Source organism: Martes martes, assembly GCF_963455335.1.
Source record: "Martes martes genome assembly, chromosome: 11".
NCBI lineage: Eukaryota > Metazoa > Chordata > Mammalia > Carnivora > Mustelidae > Martes > Martes martes.
This window is the reverse complement of record NC_137899.1, coordinates 52739734-52756855: the sequence shown is the minus strand read 5'-3', so window position 1 is coordinate 52756855 and position 17122 is coordinate 52739734. Positions and strand designations below refer to the sequence as shown.

Below are 17122 nucleotides of genomic sequence, written 5' to 3'. Positions count from 1 at the left end.
AATATATTGTAAATCTAAAACCATATTCACTAAAATACTATTTTATAACGTGTGTGTGTGTGTGTGTGTGTGTGTGTGTGTACTGAAAAGAATATGGATTATGACAGTAGTTAGAAGAGAAGGGGAATAGGATTTAGGGGCAGTGATTAAAGTGGAGCTCACATTCATCTGCAAATTCTATTTCTTTTACAAACAAAAAGACTTGGAACAAATATAAAAATATTTGGCTAATATATTCTAAACAGTAGAAGAACCAATGAATTTGTTATATAATTCTTTTTATTACTCTTCATCTTTAAACTACCCAACATTTTTTTAAAAATTTGAAAATTAGTGTAAAATTTTTAACAAAATTTCTGAATTCCCAGATTGCATTAGTTTATCCTCTCTAAAAGGAAGACATATTAATATACAAATTATTGATGCAAAGCTTAGTAATTGTTTATAATGTCTGTTTGACTTCCAGGTACAAGACATGGAGATCTTGCAATGTGAGACATATATGAAGTTTGTTTTGCAGATAAGAAATCTTTGGATAAACCAGAATGCTCAATATTTTTTTCCAGGGTTGCTTCAGAGATGAACTATATATAATAGAATAACTACACCAGGCATAATGTGAGAAGTAAATCAGCAAAAGGAAACAAACTACACTTTGCCTCAAAGTAAAGACTGTGTATGTGTATACGTGTGCATGTGCAGGTGCGTGTGTGTGTGTGTGTGTGTGTGTGTATTCAAAGTAGAGCCTATGGATCCCTTCTCAGAATGTTTTTAAGTACATAAAATAAGTAATACATGTAATCCTATATTAATGCATCAAGTAACTAATTGGGCAGCAGGTCTGATACATACTATCACTTCAAAGTAATGATGAAAGCAACTGGTCACTGGAACTATGTACAAAACGATAAAGTGATATGAAAATAGCTATCATTTCTACTGGTGATAAAGTCATCTACTTTACCTATATTATTATGGTTTGTTGCCTGTATTTATAATGAAAATAAATACCTTCTTAAATTCATACAGCTAATAAGGGGCAAGTAAAGGGGCAAGTAACAGTTTTACTAAAAAAACAGTAATGTAATTTTTTTTTCATCTAAGCTCATGAGTCCCATGAGCTGTGGACCCAAATTTAAGAACCTCAGAGATAGAATATGTCTACCATGCATTCATCTACCTATATTACCAAACAGTTCCTTAAATCTGTTCCAGGTTATAAAATCAGACAATCTAGTACACTAGTTATATATGTAAAAAATTAAGCACAATCTTAATAAGAACAAGAAGGTGGGTCTACGTATTTATAAATGGGCTTTCTGCATCTATTTTTGCATTTCAGGAGTGCTGTTTATTTTCTGATTTTCAACTGTATTTTAGATAATTCAATTGCTTAAAATGCATCACTGGACAACTTATTCTGGATCAGAGTATTAATAATGTCACAATCCAAGCAAACCTCAATATACCAAAACAAAAAGTACAGCTTTTAGGCGGGGAGAATGTGAGTTATCCTCATCACAAAATAATAACATGTTATTTTCTTTTAAAAGCATTGCACATGGATATGGAAATAAGATGTTTCTTACCAACCTGACTTTTGATTGAAGGGACCACCCACAAATATTTACCTAGAATCTTGCACAGATTCCTAGGATATCAGGCTGTCCTCCTCCCATTTTGTTCAAATAAGAATCTCAAACATTTTCCAACAAGTTACAGTATTTGTGTTGTATATTTTGTGTTCAAATACATTACCTAAGACCTTTGGTGAATGTTTAGAATTGTTGAAACAGTATCACCAATATAATTTAAAACTTTCAACTCACAATGCCTCATCACTTATTCCTTATGTTGCAGGTATAATTTTTATCTCTCTACTCTCCCCCATTTTTTTTTCTGATTAAGAAACTAATTTGGTTACAAAATTAGTAAGGGACAAACTTGAGACTTGAACATAGATCTTCTGGCACCAAAATGAGTTATTCTGTACTCTCCTCTAATTTTTCATCTTTATTTCAAGTTTATTATTTAAAGGATTCACTCTCCCACTGTACTGCTTTTCTGAGCAGAAATGAAATGAGTTACCTTACCATCTTGATTCTAGTAGGTATTAACAGCAGGAATTCAGTGTTTTTGTCCAAAACCCATTGCTACAAGGAAACCATGACTTCCCCCTTTAATATTTATATTCTGTTTAATACTATTTCTATTAAAGGGATATGTTGCACATGTGACCACTGTCAGAAACACAGGTTTGTGATAATTAAAATATTATATGAGATAAGAATACTAAACCTTGGAAAGAAGTGGCAGTAATTACAAAAAAGAAAATCATAAACCCCAATTCAAGTAGCATCAAATACAGAAGAAAGCCTCTGACTTGCTTAAAAGACAATGAGTTCACCTAGCTTTATTCATTTTAAAAAAGAAGTTATTTAGAAAATGTGCCAGGCAGTGATCCAGCTCTGATGACAGAACACAGAAATGTATAAGAGAGGTTAATCTGATGGTAGCTGGATGGGAAGATATTTTGGTTAATCAACTGTGCATAATATTCCCCCAGTTTTCACCCTAATCTAAAAGAACTGAAACCCTTCAGCTTAAGGTTGATCTTTCATGAAATGGCATTTGGTAAATGTCTTCCAGACACTCCTTTTCTCCATGCCTATTTGCTATGGTCTGAAATTCTATCATGAAAAGGTAAAGCATTGATTCCACAATTACAGATAAATAATAAAAGATGCAACTGTCAAACAGAACTATCACATTAGCTGAAATACACTCACTTTAAGAAGTGTATAATTGGGTAATGAATACAACATACAAGTGAATGTGATCAGGTTCTTTCTAGCAAAGAAAATTAGTGACAGAGGATAGCTATGGACATATTAAGAGAGGGCTAGAATCATCAGTGAGAGAAAAAGAAAATAAGTCAAATTCACCAAAATGTAATTAATTCTGGCTCCATCTGCCTTCAACTCTATGGACAAATAAAATGTGCCGACAGAGGACATCTTGAACCATACACTCTGTATACACAGGGAGTTGAAGCGCATATATCCATCATAAGCTGATGAAGTAGACCAACATAACCTCATATACCTAACAAGTTAATTTGTTGGGACTATTTGTTGACTGGCTCAACACTCAACTTTTTAGAGACTTATTTTTGGAGGATTGACTAATCAAGGAATTTTTGTACTTCCTCAGGAAAAACACAAAGCTAAGAACGAATTCATTTCTATAGGTACCTGCTTCACAAGAGTGCTCTTTCCCTGTCAGACAGACATTCACGGTGGGATAAAAGGAATAAGAGGATAACTAAAAAGGTTAAAACATTTTATCAAAAAGAAGATGGTAATTCAAGACTAAGGTATGTTATTTGACTTTTTTCCACCAACTAATGGGTGTTTTTTACTTGTCCAAATAACATTTATTTATTTGCTGAGGGAAGTAGTTACTATCTCAAAAAATACAAAAATACTCTCTGTTTGAAAAAAGATCATTTTTTAAAATCAGATATGGGAATCACCTCACAATGACTTCTGAATTATTCTAAAGAAAGGAAAATTATTATTCACATGATAAAAGAAATTTGCATATAGTTTACTATGTGAAGTCAATGAAAGGAGAGAAAATATAAATGTCTTGAAAAGGAAGAAAAAATACATTTTTCTGCAAATTAACATGAACTGAAGAAACAATTTTTTTAAATGTTAACAACACCGTAAGACCAGGGATGCTGTAATATGATGATTCAATTTTGTTTCATTTTATTGTTGGAACATGGCACTTAATTGTCATGTTAACCTTCTTAAACTGTAATTGGAGGAGTCAAGATGGCGGAGATGTAGCAGGCTGAGACTACATCAGGTAGCAGGAGATCAGCTAGATAGCTTATCAATCCATTGCAAACACCTACAAATCCAACAGTAGATCAAAGAGAAGAAGAGCAGCAATTCTAGAAACAGAAAATCGACCACTTTCTGAAAGGTAGGATGGCGGAGAAGTGAATCCAAAGCGACAGGAAGATAGAGCATGGGGGAGGGGCTGGCTGTCGGCAAGTGGCGGAGCAACAGAGCACAAAATCAGGACTTTTAAAAGTCTGCTCCACTGAGGGACATCGCTCCAGAGGCTAAACCGGGGTGCAGCCCACGTGGGGTCAGCATGGCCCCAGGTCCTGCAGGGTCACAGAAGGATCACGGGTGTCTGAGTGTCACAGAGCTCACAGGTTTTTGAGCGGGGAAGCCGGCTACAGAGACAGAGCCAAGGAGTGAACTCTCAGCTCGGGGTTACCTTGAACCCGTCACAGGCTGGGTGAGCTCGGAGCACAGCCAGAGGCCAGGGAAATGGGGGTGATTGAGCGCTTTTCTCTGAGGGCACACTGAGGAGTGGGGCCCCGAGCTCTCGGCTCCAACCGGGCAGGAGACTGGGAGGCCGCCATTTTCATTCCCGTCCTCCAAAACTCTACGGAAAGCGCTCAGGGAACAAAAGCTCCTGAAAGCGAACCCAAGCAGATTACTTAGCCTGGCCCCTGGTAAGGGCGGTGCAATTCCGCCTGGGGCAAAGACACTTGAGAATCACTACAACAGGCCCCTTCCCCAGAAGATGAGCAAGAAATCCAGCCAGGACCAAGTTCACTTACCAAGGAGAACAGTGGAATTCCAGGGAAGGAGAAAGTAAAGCATGGAATTCATGGCTTTCTCCCCATGATTCTTTATTCTTGCAGTTAATTTAATTTTTTTTAATTTTATTTTTTTCTTCTTCTAAATTTTTTTTAACTTTTACCCTCTCCTCTTTTAACATTTTTAACTAGTTTATCTTAACAATACCTTTCATAAAAAAAAAATAATAATCTTTTTTGAACCTTCATTATTATAGTCATATTTTATCCTTCATTGTATCTAACTTTTTTTTGTATAGACATAGGGCTTTTTCTTCTAAAAAATTTGGGGTACAACTTCTAATAGATCAAAATATACCCTAAATCTAGCTCCAGGTTTGTTCTAGTCTCCAGCCTGAGCAAAATCTCTCCACTTTCTTTTTCTTTATTCTCCCAACCAACTTACTTTATCAACTCCTTTTTTAGAAATTAAAAAAAATTTTTTTTCATCTTTATAGGCATATTCTATACCTCCATTGTGTTTACCCTTATATAGGTTTTTCATTCTTTAAGGTTTGAGAGGTAGTTTCTTCTAAGAGACCAAAATACTCCCAAAATTAAGTGGGTGACCCTGTTCTAGTCACCAGTCTAATATATACATTTTTTTCATTTTTGTAATTTCTTTTTTTTTAATTTTTTTTCCTGAACTTCTTTTTATCCCCTTTCTCCCCCCCACCCCCCCCGCCATGATTTGGGGTCTGTTCTGATTTGATTAAAGCGCATTTTCCTGGGGTCTTTGCCACCCTTTTAGTATTTTATTTGCTCCTTCATATATTCTTACCTGGATAAAATAACAAGGCGGAAAAACTCACACAAAAAAAGAATAAGAGGCAATACAAAAGGCTAGGGACCTAATCAATATGGACATTGGTAATATGTCAGATCTAGAGTTCAGAATGACGATTCTCAAGGTTCTAGGCGGGCTCAAAAAAGGCATGGAAGATATTAGAGAAACCCTGTCTGGAGAGATAAAAGTCCTTTCTGGAGAAATAAAAGAACTAAAATCTAACCAAGTTGAAATCAAAAAAGCTATTCATGAGGTACAATAAAAAATGGAAGCTCTCACTGCCAGGATAAATGAGGCAGAAGAAAGAATTAGTGACATAGAAGACCAAATGAGAGAGAATAAAGAAGCTGAGCAAAAGAGAGACAAACAAATACTGGACCACGAGGAGAGAATTCGAGAGATAAGCGACACCATAAGACGACACAACATTAGAATAATTGGGATTCCAGAAGAAGAAGAAAGAGAGAGAGGAGCAGAAGGTATATTAGAGAGAATTATTGTAGAGAATTTCCCTAATATGGCAAAGGGAACAAGCATCAAAATCCAGGAGGTGCAGAGAACCCCCCTCAAAATCAATAAGAATAGGTCCACACCCCGTCACCTAATAGTAAAATTTACAAGTCTTAGCGACAAAGAGAAAATCCTGAAAGCAGCCCGGGAAAAGAAGTCTGTAACATACAAGGGTAAAAACATTAGATTGGCAGCGGACCTATCCACAGAGACCTGGCAGGCCAGAAAGAACTGGCATGATATATTCAGAGCACTAAATGAGAAAAACATGCGGCCAAGAATACTATATCCGGCTAGGCTATCATTGAAAATAGAAGGAGAGATAAAGAGCTTCCAGGACAAAAACTGAAAGAATTTGCAAACACCAAACCAGCTCTACAGGAAATATTGAAAGGGGTCCTCTAAGCAAAGAGAGAGCCTAAAAGTAGTAGATCAGAAAGGAACAGACAATATATGGTAACAGTCACCTTATAGGCAATACAATGGCACTAAACTCATATCTTTCAATAGTTACCCTGAATGTTAATGGGCTAAATGCCCCAATCAAAAGACACAGGGTATCAGAATGGATAAAAAAACAAAACCCATCAATATGCTGCCTACAAGAAACTCATTTTAGACCCGAAGACACCTCCAGATTTAAAGTGAGGGGGTGGAAAACAATTTATCATGCTAATGGACATCAGAAGAAGGCTGGGGTGGCAATCCTTATATCAGATCAATTAGATTTTAAGCCAAAGACTGTAATAAGAGATGAGGAAGGACACTATATCATACTCAAAGGGTCTGTACAACAAGAAGATCCAACAATTTTAAATATCTATGCCCCTAACATGGGAGCAGCCAACTATATAAATCAACTAATAACAAAATCAAAGAAACACATCGACAATAATACAATAAGAGTAGGGGACTTTAACACTCCCCTCGCTGAAATGGATAGATCATCCAAGCAAAAGATCAACAAGGAAATAAAGGCCTTAAATGACACACTGGACCAGATGGACATCACAGATATATTCAGAACATTTCATCCCAAAGCAACAGAATACACATTCTTCTCTAGTGCACATGGAACATTCTCCAGAATAGATCACATCCTGGGTCATAAATCAGGTCTCAACCGGTATCAAAAGATTGGGATCATTCCCTGCATATTTTCAGACCACAATGCTCTGAAGCTAGAACTCAATCACAAGATGGAAGTTGGAAAGAACCCAAATACATGGAGACTAAACAGCATCCTTCTAAAGAATGAATGGGTTAACCAAGAAATTAAAGAAGAATTGAAAAAATTCATGGAAACAAATGATAATGAAAACACAACTGTTCAAAATCTGTGGGACACAGCAAAGGGAGTCCTGAGAGGAAAATATATAGCAGTACAAGCCTTTCTCAAGAAACAAGAAAGGTCTCAAATACACAACCTAACCCTACACCTAAAGGAGCTGGAGAAAGAACAACAAAGAAAGCCTAAACCCAGCAGGAGAAGAGAAATCATAAAGATCAGAGCAGAAATCAATGAAATAGAAACCAAAAAAAAAAAAAAAAACAATAGAACAAATCAACAAAACTAGGAGCTGGTTCTTTGAAAAAATAAGATTGATAAACCCCTGGCCACACTTATCAAAAAGAAAAGAGAAAGGATGCAAATAAATAAAATCATGAATGAAAGAGGAGAGATCACAACCAACACCAAAGAAATACAAACAATTATAACAACATATTATGAACAACTCTATGCCAACAAATTTGACAATCTGGAAGAAATAGATGCATTCCTAGAGACATATAAACTACCACAACTGAACCAGGAAGAAATAGAAAACCTGAACAGACCCATAACCAGTAAGGAGATTGAAATAGTCATCAAAAATCTCCAAACAAACAAAAGCCCAGGGCCAGACAGCTTCCCAGGGGAATTCTACCAAACATTTACAGAAGAACTAATACCTATTATCCTGAAACTGTTCCAAAAAATAAAAATGGAAGGGAAACTTCCAAACTCATTTTATGAGGCCAGCATCACCCCGATTCCAAAACCAGACAAGGATCCCATCAAAAAAGAGAATTACAGACCAATATCCTTGATGAACACAGATGCGAAAATTCTCACCAAAATACTAGCTAATAGGATCCAACAGTACACTAAAAGGATTATTCACCACGACCAAGTGGGATTTATTCCAGGGCTGCAAGGTTGGTTCAACATCCACAAATCAATCAATGTGATACAACACATTAATAAAAGAAAGAACAAGAACCATATGATACCCTCAATAGATGCTGAAAAAGCATTTGACAAAGTACAGCATCCCTTCCTGATCAAAACTCTTCAAAGTATAGGGATAGAGGGCACATACCTCAATATTATCAAAGCCATCTATGAAAAACCCACCGCAAACATCATTCTCAATGGAGAAAAACTGAAAGCTTTTCCGCTAAGGTCAGGAACACGGCAGGGATGTCCATTATCACCACTGCTATTCAACATAGTACTAGAAGTCCTAGCCTCAGCAATCAGACAACAAAAAGAAATTAAAGGCATCCAAACTGGCAAAGAAGAAGTCAAACTATCACTCTTTGCAGATGATATGATACCATATATGGAAAACCCAAAAGGCTCCACTCCAAAACTGCTAGAACTTGTACAGGAATTCAGTAAAGTGTCAGGATATAAAATCAATGCACAGAAATCAGTTGCATTTCTATACACCACAAACAAGACAGAAGAAAGAGAAATTAAGGAGTCGATCACATTTGCAACTGCACCCAAAACCATAAGATACCTAGGAATAAACCTAACCAAAGAGGCAAAGAATCTGTACTCAGAAAACTATAAAGTACTCATGAAAGAAACTGAGGAAGACACAAGGAAATGGAAAAATGTTCCATGCTCCTGGATTGGAAGAACAAATATTGTGAAAATGTCTATGCTACCTAAAGCAATCTACACATTTAATGCAATCCCTATCAAAATCCCATCCATTTTTTTCAAAGAAATGGAACAAATAATCCTAAAATTTATATGGAACCAGAAAAGACCTCGAATAGCCATAGGAATATTGAAAAACAAAGCCAAAGTTGGTGGCATCACAATTCCGGACTTTAAGCTCTATTACAAAGCTGTCATCATCTAGACAGTATGGTACTGGCACAAAAACAGACACATAGATCAATGGAACAGAACAGAGAGCCCAGAAATAGACCCTCAACTCTATGGTCAACTAATCTTCGACAAAGCAGGAAAGAATGTCCAATGGAAAAAAGACAGTCTGTTCAACAAATGGTGTTGGGAAAATTGGACAGCCACATGCAGAAAAATGAAATTGGACCATTTCCTTACACCACACACGTAAATAGACTCAAAATGGATGAAGGACCTCAATGAGAGAAAGGAATCCATTAAAATCCTTGAGGAGAACACAGGCAGCAACCTCTTTGACCTCAGCCGCAGCAACTTCTTCCTGGGAACACCGCCAAAGGCAAGAGAAGCAAGGGCAAAAATGAACTATTGGGATTTCATCAAGATCAGAAGCTTTTGCACAGCAAAGGAAACAGTTAACAAAACCAAAAGACAATTGACAGAATGGGAGAAGATATTTGCAAACGACATATCAGATAAAGGGCTAGTACCCAAACTCTATAAAGAGCTTAGCAAACTCAACACCCAAAGAACAAATAAACCAATCAAGAAATGGGCAGAGGACATGAACAGACATTTCTGCAGAGAAGACATCCAGATGGCCAAAAGACACATGAAAAAGTGCTCCATATCACTCAGCATCAGGGAAATACAAATCAAAACCACAATGAGATACCACCTCATACCAGTCAGAATGGCTAAAATTAACAAGTCAGGAAATGACAGATGTTGTCAAGGATGTGGAGAAAGGGGAACCCTCCTACACTGCTGGTGGGAATGCAAGTTGGTGCAACCACTCTGGAAAACAGTATGGAAGTTCCTCAAAAAGTTGAAAACAGAGCTACCGTATGACCCAGAAATTGCACTACTGGGTATTTACCTTAAAGATATAAAGGTAGTGATCTGAAGGGGCACGTGAACCCGAATGTTTATAGCAGCAATGTCCACAATAGCCAAACTATGGAAAGAACCTAGATGTCCATCAACAGATGAATGGATAAAGAAGTTGTGGTATATATATATATATACAATGGAATACTATGCAGCCATCAAGAGAAATGAAATCTTTCCATTTGCAACCATGTGGATGGAACTAGAGGGTATTATGCTTAGCGAAGTAAGTCAATCGGAGAAAGACAACTATCATCTGATCTCCCTGATATGAGGAAGTGGAGATGCAACATGGGCGGTTTGAGGGGTAGGAAAAGAATAAATGAAACAAGATGGGATTGGGAGGGAGACAAACCATATGTGACTCTTAATCTCACAAAACAAACTGAGGGGGGTTGGAGGGAGGGGGGCAGGGAGAGGGTGGTGGGGTTATGGACATTGGGGAGGGTATGTGCTATGGTGAGTGCTGTGAAGTGTGTAAACCTGGCTATTCACAGGTCTGTATCCTTGGGGATAAAAATACATTATATGTTTATAAAAAAATAAAAAAATTTAAAAAAAACCCTTCTTAACCTGTAACCTAAAGATATTTAGATCTGAATGAGAATATTTTTAAAGGATACACTGATAATTTCATGGTAGAGTTTGATGTAGTATTTAGGGTAGGACATAAAGATACTTATTCCTTTCAGTCTGGGCCTTAGTCCTGGTGGTTAATTGACAAAACAGATTTTAAATAATGAATTCAGCCTATTTCAAACTTTGGCACAAATATGAATATTTTTGTTGTAGAGAATATTTAATATGTAAAGAAATGAGAGAAGAGAGGAAGGAAGAAAAATAGTACTAGCCAAGAATCAACTTTAAATCACCTCTATGGCTGCACTGAAATTTTTGTCATAGCATCAAACAAGTCTTCAAAAAAGAAAAAAATCAGATAACGAATTAGATATCTAAATACAAATATAAATGAAAACACTAGTTGTTTTGACTTAATTTATCTTTTACTTTTAGGACTATTAAACAAAATTATTTTAAAAGATTTATTTGATGTGCTAAGACAGTAAAATTTTAGCATCTGTGACACAGTATCTAAAAACCACTTTCTAAAATCCTTAGACATTCTACTGGAGCAAGGTTGAGTTTAGGTGAAATGGGAAAACATTAGGTTATGAATTTGTTTCCATAATTTCTACCTATGTCTTACTGTAGTAATTAGCCCATTTCTAGCTTCATTTTGAGACTCCTCTGAAATGGAGGATGACTTCTGGCATAGGACAGTGAAGGTCCAATAGTAATTGCCTATGGAGAACTTTCAGACCAAAGCAACATAAATGCATCTGCCACATGGTTAGAAAAAGAACAAAAAAACCCAGGGGTGAGCTATTTGAGGAGCAACTATACAGCTGTCTAGTAATCCTAACCTCTACCTAGTTATGGCAGCATTTCTAGAAAATATGGCTGGTAAACTCAGGCCTCCATGAGATGATACATACAAACAGCTGCCCAGATGTGATGCTCTGTGGCTTTTCATTTAAGTATCACAGGACTAGTCAGTGTCTATCACAGCCTGCACTCGGGGAGTTAAGGGTCTGCATCCAACTACTCTGTTCTCAAGCACTTTACAAAACATTTTTCTCTTTAGTGGAAAAAATCCAGTGAAAGCCTCATACAATTTTATCTAAATACGAATTCAGAATAAATATTTTTATTTTAACCCCAATTATTTCAGACGGTAAAATGAATTAGTTTTCTCACCTATGCAATATGTGAACTGTTTTAGGTAATCTCTACTAACATCTCTTGAGTTCTAAGATTTCCTTTCCTCATCGTGTGTCTTTTTCCTAAACTGTAAGTACTCAGAGAGGGACAATTATTAAATCAGTGGAAATTTATGTCTGTCTATTTTTCTTAGGAAACAAATCATCTTGTAAGGAAACATGGTCTGTTGAGTAGAAAAGACACAAGAAGGAAAAACAGATAAGGAGAGGTGAGGGATTGAAGAGATTATAGACAAACTTAGCTGGAACAATGAAGAGCTTACCCCCAAATGGATAAAGAAACACAACATAATAAAGGTCTCAGTGCATTGTACTGAAGATAAAAGGAGTAGAAACCATGTACCTTAGGTCTATGAGTAAAAGAAACCACACTACTACTACTTTCTATTCTACTTTCCAAGATGACATTTGATATTTGAACTCCACTTGGCAAAAAATGAACAAACAAGCAAACAAAAAGATTAGTTCCTTCCAGCTAGTTCTGAGAAATGGACTCATTACACCTTGCCTCCTTGGCAGTAAGAAACACCCAAATACAGACAGTCCTCCTTCCCGAGGGAGAGTCTTGTATTTAATGGCAAGGAACACCTTTTCTAGATTTCTGTCTTTGCTCCATGTGTTTTCCATTGTTTGGGTATATATCAACTTGAAGTATAAGGTCTTCTTTTCTCTTTATTTAGACTAAACTTGTCACCAGTCTTGATGCTAATTAAGATGCAGTGAGAAGACTGACTTCCCACTAAAGTGGAGTGGAATTCCATGAAGAAAGAAAAGGGATCATAAAGACATCTGATAAAACCAAACACCTCTCTATTCAATTTTACAAACTTGTGAATTATTATGTTTTGTTTGTGTTTGTGGAGTTGCCTCTTTCAATGTGTTTTCAATAGACGACAAGGCACCAAAAACCATGGGTAAATAATAGAAGTTAAAAATAGTTACTACCTAACAATGTTACTGGAACAATTAGAGTGCAGAAAACTCTCTCATATGAGAAGCCAACTAAAAACAAAGGTTGGCATGATGCTGGTTCTTTGGTTCTTTTCAAATTAATAAAACACACTTGCTCTAAACTCATCTCTCTCAGTTAAAACTATTTGGGTTGTTTTGATTTGTTTCCAACCCCCACTAAAATACACAATAATGGATCCTTTGTGCAATTCTGCTTTTTTCCTTCTTCTTTTTTATATATATCCAGAGTACCAGCATACATTTGTATGCATGGGCTATACATATGCCTTATTTTCACACTCAGAGAACATGGGAATTATTTTTGAAGAAAGCCTCTTTCTAGTCAGATTCCATTAGGTCACATTATTCAAATGCAGTATAACATAAAATTCATTTGTTTTCATCTGGTGTCTAGTTGTTAAGGAACAGAGCCAAAAATTTAACCTTTGCAACACAATAGAAGAGGAGTAGAGAACCTGAGCATTGTCTATGGGCATGTACAGAGCTTCTGAGCAAGGGGAACTACACTTTTATATTCAAACCTAGAAGTAACATATATTAGGAAAGAGCTATTTTTTACCATATGTACAATGGAATAAAAACAGTGACTTCCATTCTCTTTTCGAAGAGTCCAGGAGCTTTTCTAGACTCATGACCTCTGAAGTCATTTAACATATTTTAAACAGAAGTCCTACCACTTCTGCCTTTAAATAGCAAAATGGGACTCCTGAAAAACATAAAGGTTCTGAAATGCCCCATCAAGTCTACCAAAGGAAACCATTTAACTTTGTTTTTCTTAAGGGCAAACATCCTTACAGAGAGATGAATCTGACAAAGCAATAAACACAATCTGAATTATTTTCAAAAAGCTTACCTAAGTTTACTAGACACATGTAAAATGTGCTGTCTATTTTAAAGACCTAAAAGAGATTATTATGTCTTAGCATTTCAAAAATTTCTAAAAGATATACTCACATTTTGCTGTCACTTTGTACCCCCCCAGAGGAGGGGCATGGCCTTCTAATGCATCAAATCCAGCGGAAACTAGGACCATGTCTGGATCAAACTCTTTGGCCACAGGCGTCACTACAGTCCTGCACAGTAAAAAGGCAACCAGTTACACATGGGAATGGTGAATACCTTTAAAAATTGTGCAATGAAAATGACTTGGCACATCCTCAAGAACTTCTCAAGAATAAAGAAAAGGGAAAAAGAAAATACTATTTGAATGGATCAAAAACTTATCATTTCCTTACTAGTGAATCACTGTCATTTTAGCATCCCAATTCAGTCTTTTTTCTTTCATCTTTTTTCCCTCTAAATTTAAAAAAAAAAAAAAAAGTTTTGCAGGTACATTCTAAGCCCATCACATTACATGCACATCTGTGGCTGTTTTACCCCACTGCCTATAAAAAAGTGCTTCTTCCAAGGGAGTGACTAATGTTTTACAGAGGAAAGTCAAAGCTTTAGTGAAAACCCGGCTTGCTCCAGTTAGTGAGAACTTGGTGTAAATTTGAACTATAAATTTCTTTTGAGAAAAAGTTGCTTTTCCAACTTAAAAAATTTTTTTAAAAAAATATTTGTCATGGTAGGGGGTAACTCTTGCAAAGGAAAAATGCAAAATTCCTTTAATAAAATCCAGATTATAATGTTAAGTGAGTCCAAGGTCAGAGACACCAGGAATGTGTTAGTCTCATCCATGACAGCAACCCCTGCTGGCCCTACTCAGACACTTCAGCATCTACCTCTTCAGCCTTCTCAGATCACCCTGACTCTTTTTCCCTTAGTGCTGGATTTGAGAGAAAATGACTAATGGATGCCACTGGGCTTTGTAAAATTAAAAAATTAATGTAGGCTTCAAGACCAACTGCCATTATTATTAAGACTCAAATTTCCAAAGACTATTTAATAAGAGTGGGAAAGTGCACACAATAGCAGATTTAAAAAGTGGTAAAGCCTCTGTTGTGTGTTTAGGAGAAATAACTGAACTAAATATTAAAACTGCTATCCTTAAGTAGTGACAAAATTGAGTTCTTTTCACTTTTTTATGTTTGCAGATTTCTCATATTTTTAAAGTGACCACATATTAGTTTTACACTTAAAAATTTAACAAGAAGTTGTTGAAATTATAAAACAAAAAATACTTATTTGAAATTCACAAATGAATGAAAAGATAGTTCTCAATTTAGTTTTTTGAGGATTCTCCATACTTTTTTCCATTGTGGCTAGATCCAATAGACAATTCTACCAACAGTCCATAAAGTTTCCATTTTCTCCACACCCATGCCAACATTTGTCGTCTTTTATATTTTTTATGATGGCCATCTAACAGACCTCAGGTAATATCTCATCATGGTGTTAATTTGCATGTCCCTAGTCATTAGTGATCTTGAGCATCATTTCATGTACCTGTTGGTCTTATGTATATCTTCTTTGGAAAATGTCTATTCAGATCCTTTGGTTCATTTTTAAAAATTGGGTTGTGTTGTTTCTATTGAGTTGTATGAGTTCTTTATATGTTTTGGATATTAAACCCTTATCAGATATATAATTTGCAATTTTTTTTTCCCATTCCATGGGTTGTTTTTTCACTTTGTTGATGGTTCCTTTGCTGGGAAGCATCTTTTTTAGCCTGACATAGTCACCCTTACTTACTTTTTATTTTGTTTCTTGTACTTTAGATATCATATCCAAGTAATTGTTACCAGAGCCCATGTTAAGAAGCTTTATTCCTATGTTTTCTTCTAAGGGTTTCATGATTTCAGGACTTACATTTAAGTGTTTAATCCATTTCAAGTTAATTTTTATAAACAGTGTAAGATAAAGGTTCAGTTCATTATTTTATGTGTGAATATCCAATTATCACAGCACCATTTATTGAAGAGACTGTCCTTGCTTCACTGAGTATTCTTGGCTTCCATCTCAAATATTAGTTAACTGTATATGCTTGGGCTTATTTCTGGGCTCTGCATTCTGTCCCATTGTTCTATTTTTCTGTGTGTGTGTGTGTGTGTGTGTGTGTGCGTGCGTGCATGCATGCTAGTACCATACTGTTTTGATGAACATAGGTTTATAGTATACCTTGAAATCAGGAAGTGTGATGTTTCCCACTTTGTTCTTTCTCAAGGTTTCTTTGACTATTTGGGGTCTTTTGTGGTTCTATAGACATTTTAGGAGTGTTTTTTCCATCTCTGTAAAAGTTGCTATTGGAATCTTGATAAGGATTGCAGTGAATCTATATATGGTATTTTATTACTTTTCACACTGCTATAAATGGGATTATTTCTTTTCCAGAAAATTCATTGTTAGTGTATAGAATATGCTACTGATTTTTGTATAGTTAATTTTGTATCTTGCAACTTTACTGAATCCACTCATTAGATATTTTTAAAAAACTATTTACTTGACAGAGAGAGTACAAGCACATGGAGCAGGAGGCAGAAGGAGAGGGAGAAGCAGACTCATTGCTAAGCAGGGAGCTTGATGTAGGGCTAAATGTGGGGTTTGATCCCAGGACCCGAGGATCATGACCTGAGCTGAAGGCAGACGCTTAATCGACTGAGTCACCCAGGCGCCCCTATGATGTGTTTTAACATCTCCTTTTGCACTTATAATTTTGTTGATTTGGGTCTTTTCTCTTTTTTCCTTGGTCTAGATACTGTGTTTGTCAATTTTGTTTATATCTTTCCAAAGGAGCAACTCTTACTTTGGTTAATCTTTTCTATTATTTTTTTTCTGTTCTCTATTTATTTCTTCTCCAATCTTCATTATTTCTTCCATTCTGCTAATTTTGGACCAAGTTTGTTCTTTTTCTAGTTCCTTAAGTTATAGAGTTAGGTTGTTTATTTGGTATCTTTCTTGCTTCTTAATGCAGATGTTTATTATTTATTATTTATTTCCTTTAGAACTGCTTGTGCTACATCCTGCAGAGTGTGATATGTTGTTTCCATTTTCATCCATCTGAAGAAAACTTTTTATTTCCCCCATTAATTTCTTCTTTGATTCACTCATTTTTCAGGACAGTGTTGTTTAATTTCCATGTGTTCATGAATTTCCCAGGTTTCTTCTTATCATTAATTTCTAGTTTCATGCCATTGTGGTCAAAGAAGATAATTGGTATGACTTTAATCTTCTTGAATTTGCTGACTTATCTGTGGTCTAATGTATGGTCTATCCTGGAAAATGTTCCATGTGCACTTGAGAAGAATGTGTATTCTGTTGTTGTTGGATAGAATGTTCTATATACATCTGTTACATCCATTTGGTCTATAGCATTGTTCAAGTCTGTTCTTTCCCTATTGATTCTGTCTCCAAGATCTACCTACTTTTAAAAGTGGGGTATTTAAAGTCCTCAACTATTATTGAATTACCATTTATTTCTCCTTTTAGCT

The 17122-nt window shown here is 35.9% G+C and overlaps 1 protein-coding gene across 1 annotated transcript in view; it reads right to left on the bottom strand.

Moving 5' to 3' along the window:
* The window catches only part of HDAC9 (histone deacetylase 9), a 526228-nt gene that overhangs the window by 125886 nt on the left and 383220 nt on the right, over positions 1-17122 (bottom strand). Inside the window, exon 21 of the mRNA XM_080818413.1 lies at positions 13707-13825. Within this exon, the coding sequence (XP_080674539.1) occupies positions 13707-13825 (119 nt within the window). The remainder of the gene's footprint in view (positions 1-13706; positions 13826-17122) is intronic.